The sequence below is a fragment of the Pongo abelii genome, chromosome 4 (assembly GCF_028885655.2).
Source record: "Pongo abelii isolate AG06213 chromosome 4, NHGRI_mPonAbe1-v2.0_pri, whole genome shotgun sequence".
In the NCBI taxonomy this organism is placed as follows: Eukaryota; Metazoa; Chordata; class Mammalia; order Primates; family Hominidae; genus Pongo; species Pongo abelii.
Window position 1 is genome coordinate 45,362,158 of NC_071989.2, and position 8,742 is coordinate 45,370,899.

The 8,742-nt window shown below is 37.4% G+C and overlaps 1 protein-coding gene across 1 annotated transcript; it reads left to right on the plus strand.

The window, feature by feature from the left end:
* Positions 1 to 323: 323 nt before the first annotated feature.
* On the plus strand, positions 324 to 8,129 carry MRPS30 (mitochondrial ribosomal protein S30). Its single transcript, XM_024247478.3, has 5 exons — positions 324 to 990; positions 2,426 to 2,571; positions 3,319 to 3,424; positions 4,511 to 4,687; positions 6,317 to 8,129. Exons 1-5 carry the CDS (start codon positions 396 to 398, stop codon positions 6,604 to 6,606), a joined length of 1,314 nt encoding a protein of 437 aa, XP_024103246.2. The 5' UTR covers positions 324 to 395; the 3' UTR covers positions 6,607 to 8,129.
* Positions 8,130 to 8,742: the final 613 nt, after the last annotated feature.

Here is an 8,742-nt window from a genome sequence, read left to right on the forward strand (position 1 = left end):
AAAGTTTCTATTCCTAGAACTAAAACAGAAAAGAAGTGTTGTGAGATACATAAATGAAGCCAATAAATTTAACCAAGGGCTTGCCAGAATGTTCCTAAATAGTTCCTGGCAAGGGAGGTTGCCGTAAAGGGTCCTACAAGTAACCTAGGTGGCAGCATCTCCTCCCAGCGTAAGGCCTAAGCACACAAGTTCTTCCTTCCATCTACAAACGCAGGAAACCGCGACTGGAGAAGTTATATGATTGGCTAAACCATGAATGACGCAACATATCTCACGCCCACTGAGAATCGGCCTTTCCCAGACTGGCTCAGATTCCGCTTTCCGATTGGTCCCTACAGCAAGGGGGCAGGGACAATTGCTTAAGTTGACCTCTGTGTCCGGAATCGCGGGCAAAGATGGCGGCGGCCAGGTGTTGGAGGCCTTTGCTACGCGGTCCGAGGCTTTCATTGCACACCGCGGCTAATGCCGCCGCCACGGCTACAGAAATGACCTGCCAAGATGTCACGGCGACCCCCGTCGCGCGGTACCCGCCGATTGTGGCCTCCATGACAGCCGACAGCAAGGCGGCACGGCTGCGGCGGATCGAGCGCTGGCAGGCGACGGTGCACGCTGCGGAGTCGGTAGACGAGAAGCTGCGAATCCTCACCAAGATGCAGTTTATGAAGTACGTGGTTTACCCGCAGACCTTCGCGCTGAACGCCGACCGCTGGTACCAGTACTTCACCAAGACCGTGTTCTTGTCGGGTCTGCCGCCGCCATCAGCGGAGCCCGAGCCCGAGCCCGAGCCCGAACCCGCGCTGGACGTCGCGGCGCTGCGTGCGGTCGCCTGCGACTGCCTGCTGCAGGAGCACTTCTACCTGCGGCGCAAGCGGCGCGTGCACCGTTACGAGGAGAGCGAGGTCATATTTTTGCCCTTCCTGGATCAGCTGGTGTCAACCCTCGTGGGCCTCCTTAGCCCACACAACCCGGCCCTGGCCGCCGCCGCTCTCGGTGAGCCTTGGATGCCCCAGGGCGGAAGGGAGAGATGGGGATTGTACTGGGTTACCCTGCAGATTTACCCCTCGTCATTTCTTTCTGCATCGTTCATGTTTTCGTAGTCCTTTCGCTCCTATCTGGGGTGGCCTGGTTTTGTAACAGTCACTGCGTTAGGAATCTAGAGACTAGGTGTGTGTGTCTGCGCTAACACCTACCAGCTCTTCAACTCTGAAAGCCTGAGCTCTCCAGGATTCCAGTCCTGGACTCTACTTTGTGAGTTTTCAGCCAAATGGAAGAGCAGTGGTGATGAAGAGAAACGCCACTTAAGACAGTGGGGCGGGCCAAGTTTCCTTTTGGCTGTTCCACCAGGAAGCTGTGTGACCATGTGTCACATGGCTGAGTAGTAACTTCTTTTTACCTTAATTTTAAATTTAGTATGTCTTTTCTTTTTCTTTAGTAACTTCTTTTTTGCTTAATTTTTCGCGTTTTACGGTAGTAGTTCTTTGTCGTAGAATTGTGACGATTAAATGAAGTATTAACTAAGATACCTAACGTTTACTCAGTATTTATGTGCTAGGCCCTGTTCTAAATTTTATATATGCCAACTTATTAATGCTCACAATAACTGTTCACGATAGGTAGCAATGTTTTGGTAAATGAAAGAAAGACAAAAACGTAACAAACTGAGGCATAGAAACGTTAAATGTGTCTGCCTGACACCCTATAGCTAAGAGATTAGGGGGGTCAAACTTCAAACTCCCATTCCAAGTTTCTAGTAAAAAATCAGCAGCTTCCGTGTAACTGTTCAGGGCGGACATGAAAAGTAATTAACGTATAAATAATTTTAAAAATTATTGTTTTTGACGCTTTCATCATTTTATATCTTCTACCAAGTGGATGTCTTAATATTTATTGAAGTAATGTTAGGACTGTAGATGTGTACTCAACCTAGCCTTGTTGTGTGCATGTTTTTTCCCTTCCCCAGTTGAGAAAGAAGTGGTCTTGAGGAAAGCGTCATGGACTTAGACTACTCCTGATGGATGGCCTAGAAAACCTATTTAACTTTATCAAGACCCAGGTTCCTCTTCTATAAAATAGAGATAATGAAAAGTATACATACCTTTGGGAGTTGTGAAAATTGAATTGGATGTTCATAAAATAGGCTTATTTTTATTTATGGTGAATGATATTCTTGTTAATCTTATTTTCTTTTATGACTCCTAATGAAGAAACTCTTTGGTTAATGTTCATTGTAATGATGGCACAAGTAGACAATAAATGTTTGAATGTTATATTTAAGTCATAATAGTTAAATTACCACATAACCCAGACTCTTACCTCTATCATTCTTAAGTTATCATTTGCTAAGTTAGTACTCTTTAGTGTTCTGATAGTAACCAAATTTATTTAGATGATCAGATGAAAAAAATTTTGAATATCTTTTTGATAGATTATAGGTGCCCAGTTCATTTTTACTGGGTGCGTGGCGAAGAAATTATTCCTCATGGTCATCGAAGGGGTCGAATTGATGACTTGCGGTACCAGATAGATGATAAACCAAACAACCAGATTCGAATATCCAAGCAACTCGCAGAGGTAAGGATTTATTGCAATTAGGTATCTATTGATATCTCATGGAGGATCTGTCATAGGCAGGTTGAGTAATAGTCTTAGTAGAATAAAATGTTTCAGGTGGATCTCTTGCCTTTCAAGTTTCCTTTTTGAAGACATCACGTCTCAAAAATCTTTTTAGCTTTTTAAATCTGCTTTGGTATACTCCATAAAGGTCAGATAACAATTTTAACAATAACGGGTTAAGGTGTCATTTTGCCTGACCGTACAGATCTATATGTTTCTCTTAATATAAAGATTCTGAAATAGTTTATGATTGTAATTTACTAGACTAGTCATAAATCAAGGAAGTTGAACAGTTATCAGCTGGGCCATTTTACATATTTGCAGTTCTTTTGGAGAAAAACAAGTATATTTTGAGTATTGTCTGTGCTTTCATGTCAGGGATTGACACACTTTTTCTGTAAAGATCTGGATAGTTAATGTTTTAGGCTTTACAGGCCGTAAGTCTCTGTTGCAAGTGTTCAGCTCTGCTCTTAACAGTGCAAAGCGCCATACACAATTTATAAATGAATATGTGTGGGCTGTGTTCCAGTAAAACTTTACTTGTAAAAACAGGTGGGTTGCTCAGTTTGGCCCATCATTCGATGATAGTATTATCAAATCATTTTGTGAAACCACCTCATTTTAAGATTTTTAAATCTAATGAGTGTGAGTAAAATACATACTAATGTTGCTGTGAATTTAGTATGTCTTTTCTTTTTCTTTAAGTTTGTGCCATTGGATTATTCTGTTCCTATAGAAATCCCCACTATAAAATGTAAACCAGACAAACTTCCATTATTCAAACGGCAGTATGAAAACCACATATTTGTTGGTAAGTTTCTCTTTTGACATATTGTACCATAAATGTGTTCCAAGTGTCCTATGCAAATTTGGAGTATTGACTAAAATAAGGAATTGATTCTTGAAGACCAGGAGGTTTACGTAGTCCATGAGCAATATAATTCGTAATCTCAGGTTACTGCAACATGTATAAACACTGGAAAGAAAATATTAAGTTCATTATTTGAAATTTTACTTGTTTCTACCAAAATAGAAGTATTTAACTTTAGAAAATAGGCTTTGTTGACTTATTAGATAGAAAAATTAATTTGTGTCTTTTTAAAAGTAAAAACTTTTAGAACTGGGCTTGAGATAGCAATTGGCTTTTTAAAGTGTTCTATTTGTGCCATGCATGGTGGTAAGATGAGGAATTCACAAATTCATAATGCCTGATGTCTGCCCTCCCTCATGCAGCTTATTCTTTTGCCATTTTTTCTTCCTTTGTTAATTCCCACCCAATGTGAAGAAGTCTTAAGAAGGTTTTATACCATGCCTGCAGACCTATTTTATCAGCCTCTTCTCAGTCACTGTGGTCTTAGGGAGTGACCTGCAAGGAACTTTTTGTTGAAAAGACTACCACTAAAATCAAGAATGTCAGCATTTCATGAAATGTTGCTACTTATTTTTTTTTTTACTTAGAAAAATGGTGTAAAAATCATTTTTAAAAATTAGGAGCAAAGTGTGTAATTATTTCATTAAATAAGTTATTAAAGTCTTGAAGTGGTTGTATCCTCTTAGTTAATATGACAAGGACACAACCATAGCTAATCATGACTAAGGGATTTGAGAAAACAGATCATAGAAATTTTAAATAACTTTTCTATATATTCTTTCAACTTCTTCCATGTTATGATGGGCTTTATGATAGCTAGCAGATTGAGAAATTATGCTTTCCTGTGAGATTTAATTTTATTATGATCCATAAGATATATAAGTAAACTAATATTCCTACTTATGTATTTAGAGTACTGAGAATATGATGTATAAAGAAGAAAAAAAAAGGCTCAAATACTAAAACATGTGCTCCAGATGTTCTACATGTTTATTTCATCTGAAATGTTTCTATTTTGCTCTTCAGGCTCAAAAACTGCAGATCCTTGCTGTTACGGTCACACCCAGTTTCATCTGTTACCTGACAAATTAAGAAGGGAAAGGCTTTTGAGACAAAACTGTGCTGATCAGATAGAAGTTGTTTTTAGAGCTAATGCTATTGCAAGCCTTTTTGCTTGGACTGGAGCACAAGCTATGTATCAAGGTAAAAACTAATTTTATAGCATTTTCTTTGAAGGTATTTGTAACATTCTAAGAATATAATGGTTAAAATTTTTTCTTTGGATTAAAACATAGGTTGAATCTTAACATTGTTAAACTTTTGCATTGGCACAAAGTACAGTTGTTTTAAAATCCTTGTTTAAATACTATACAGTTGAAATCTGACACTGAGGTAGTTGTTTTTATGTTTTACTTTGACCATCTTCTGTGTGAATGTACTTTTGCACACATTTCAAAGACTGTAGCCAACTAAGTCAACCCTTTCTAGATAATAGCTTTCTGCAGGTAGAAACGGTAATGATTTTGTGGATTAAATATTTATATTACATCAATGGCTATCCTATATAATTTCTTTAAAGGTTATATCCAGGATTTGGATTAGGAGATTGTTCATTCATTCAGTAAACAGTAACTGCTTTTTTATATGCTATACTCTGTTCAAGATGCAGTGTTGAGTGAAACAAACCCTGCTTTCTTAGAGCTTATATTATAGTGGGGGTGGGGGGTGGTAAAAGATAATAAGCATGTAATGTTTATAACTAGTGGTAATACTATAGGGAAAATACTTTAGCATAAAGAGTAGAATGATTTATAGGGGGGCAGGTATAAATGAGGTATGGAGAAGAATCTATTTTTAAAAAGTCATTCAGGGGAGGTCCCTAAAAATGACTTATTCTAAGACCGGAATGGCGAGGAGCTGCCTATGTACAAATCTGGGTAAAGACACTTCCAGGCAAAAGGATCAGCAAGTAAAAGTCCCTGAGGTGGGAACAGGCCTGAAATATTTAGGAACAACATGAAGGGTAATGAAGAGTGGGACAAGGAGAATGATGTAGAAGGAGATAGTGGAAGCCAGAGGCTATATCTTCCAGGACTATTAGAGCTCATTGTGGGGCATTTGGATTTTATTCTAAAACCTGAAGTAATGTAATAGGAAGTAGATTAACACTATGTGAATATCCAAGAGGAATTTTACTACCTATTTGATTACTAGGCTTATCTTTTTTTTAACGTATATATGTATTTTAACCTTATACTCAAAATTGACTTAGATTTCTATAATAGAATGGAGTAGAGAAAGTGGGAGTAGGAGTAGATGGAGTTAGACAAAGTAAGAAGTAACTTTCTTGAAGATGGTAGAATGGCACTGTTTACTTTTGAAAGGTAAAGTACTTCTTTTTACAATAAAATTAATTCCATATGTTAACAGTATTATTCATTTGCTATCTCCATTAAAGATGACATAAAATACGTGTGGAGAAATAAAGTTACTGCTTGGCCTTGGTAGTTGGGTAATGACATAGTACCAGATGTAGAAGGCATCTGTGTAGATAGCTTGCTGCTCTTAGATGAAGTAAATAAGACTGATGTTGTTGAAAAAGATTAATCATGAGATTGAGGATACTAGAAGGAAGGAAAATGTTATTTGTGCAGAAGTAAAATACAGGGTTAGAATAGAGATGATAAGGAAACTTTGAGGTCTTCAGGGATTTTGTTACATAAAGTATCTAAGTTGTAGGAGGTATTTGATACCCTCTAATGTCTAATGTGTTTGTTTTGTTTGGGTAAGATATATTCTATGTGTAAATTTCAGCATAATTTTCTTCTACAGGATTCTGGAGCGAAGCAGATGTTACTCGACCTTTTGTCTCCCAGGCTGTGATCACAGATGGAAAATACTTTTCCTTTTTCTGCTACCAGCTAAATACTTTGGCACTGACTACACAAGCTGATCAAAATAACCCTCGTAAAAATATATGTTGGGGTACACAAAGTAAGCCTCTTTATGAAACAATTGAGGATAATGATGTGAAAGGTTTTAATGAAGATGTTCTGCTTCAGATAGTTCACTTTCTACTGAATAGACCAAAAGAAGAAAAATCACAGCTGTTGGAAAACTGAAAAAGCATATTTGATTGAAAACTGTGGGAATATTTAAATTTTACTGAAGGAACAATAATGATGAGATTTGTAACTGTCAACTATTAAATACATTGATTTTTGAGACAAATATTTCTTATGTCAACCTGTTATTAGATCTCTTACTCTGCTCAAATTCATCACTGAAAGATTTAATTTTAGTTACCTTTTGTTGATTTAAAAATAATTGCATTTGACTGATAAGACAAATTGAGTTATTGAACTATTAAATGCACATTTTAATATAAATGCAGAAATCCCAAATAAAATGCTAACATACTGAATTCAGTAATTAAAAGAACCCACTGCAGCTGGGTGCAATGGCTCATGCCTGTAATCCCAACACTTTGGGAGGCCAAGATGGGTGGATCGCTTGAGTCCAGGAGTTTGAGACCAGCCTGGGCAACATGGCAAAACCCCATCTCTGTTAAAAATACAAAAATGCCTGGCCTGGTGGTGCATGCCTGTAATCCCAGCTACTCCGGAGGCTGAGGCACAAGAATCGCTGGAACCTGGGAGGCAGAGTTTGCAGTGAACAGAGATTGTGCCAGTGCACTCCAGCCTGGGTGACAGAGCAAGACTCTTGTCTCAAAACAAACAGAAGAACCCACTACAGCAGGATACAACTAATCAATTCAGTAATGGACTAATGTTAGGAAGTAATGCTAATACAGAACATTAGTTGTTCAAAGGAGAAAAATAAGGCTTTGATAGAATTCTCAGTCTTGGTTTTAAAAGAAAAGAAAAGATAGATATTAATAGGACAGTGTAATGGTGAAACATAAGGGATAACCCCATTGAATTCAAATTAAGCTTTGAACTTTATATGCTTTATTTGCTAATCCATTCCAAGTGCCTAGATTCATAGAAGTAAGAAATCAATAAATGTTTGTTGAATGAATTTGAATTAATGAATTTAAGGTAGTCAACCTTTTTAGTTTGAGATCTGGTATCTCTTCTTATTTATTTACTTTTTTTTTTTTTGAAACAGACTTTTTGCTCTTGTTTCCCAGGCTAGAGTGCAATGGCACAGTCTCGGCTCACTACGACCTCCACCTCCTGGGTTCAAGTGATTCTCCTGCCTCAGCCTCCTAAGTAGCTGAGATTAATTACAGGCATGCACCACCATGCCCAGCTAATTTTTTGTATTTAACAGAGACGGGGTTTTGTCGTGTTGGTTAGGCTGGTCTCGAATTCCTGACCTCAGGTGATCCACCCACCTCGGCGTCCCAAAGTGCTGGGATTACAGGTGTGAGCCACTGCACCCGGCCTATTTATATCTTTTATTTCTTAGCAAAATTTAGAGTTTCTTTTATCTCCATGCATTTCCTATGTATGCTTACATTTTTGTGTAGTTGGAAATGGATTTTTTCTTTCCAATTATGTACTTCTTTATAGTTTTTAAAAGTGGCTTTATATAGGTGATACTGATAGCTATATATTTATGTTGTAAAGGACCAATTTAAGTTGTTCATTAAAGCCAATAATTTTTCAGCTGATTCTCATGAGGTGTATATAAGCAATCTGATTTGCGTTCTTCTGAAACTGCTTATCAAATAGATGGCCATTAGCCCCTAAATGGCAAAATCCACTGGACAGTTTTCTGTATTGTACTCAGTAAGGTCTGACATATTTTGCATGGTTGACCACTCCTTCGTTCTTAAAATAGTCTTTTTTTAATTGCCTTCAGTGAAACATGCTCTTGGTTTTCCTCCTGTCTCATTTGCTATTCTGTCATATTTCTGTTTGCTGTTCTTCCTCTCACTTTTCTTCAAATATTGGTGTACTTTTTTTTCTTTTCTAGACTCCATTTTTGTCTAACCACACTCTCCCTAGATGATTTTATCAAATTCCATGGATTTAAATATATTTGTAAGCACATTCAGAATTAGTTTGATTTCAACTTTGTGTTTTGTATCTGAATGATAAGCATCAGCATTATAACTAAACAGACTGTGTGATTAAGATTATGGACAATTTTTCCCTCTAGTTATCTAATTTTCATAATTACCTCTAGAATGTGAGAACATTATTTTTATGATCAGAAAGTATTTTAAGAAACTAGCTGAGTGGACTCTAATATGGAACCATCAACATGTATCAAATTCCACTTAATTA

Excerpts from the sequence above, each read along its gene's own strand:
- MRPS30 (XM_024247478.3), top strand. The coding sequence starts at position 396 with ATGGCGGCGGCCAGGTGTTGGAGGCCTTTGCTACGCGGTCCGAGGCTT. Across the intron at positions 2,572-3,318 it reads TATCCAAGCAACTCGCAGAG|TTTGTGCCATTGGATTATTC; the intron begins GTAAGGATTTAT and ends TTTTTCTTTAAG. Across the intron at positions 4,688-6,316 it reads AGCACAAGCTATGTATCAAG|GATTCTGGAGCGAAGCAGAT; the intron begins GTAAAAACTAAT and ends TTTCTTCTACAG.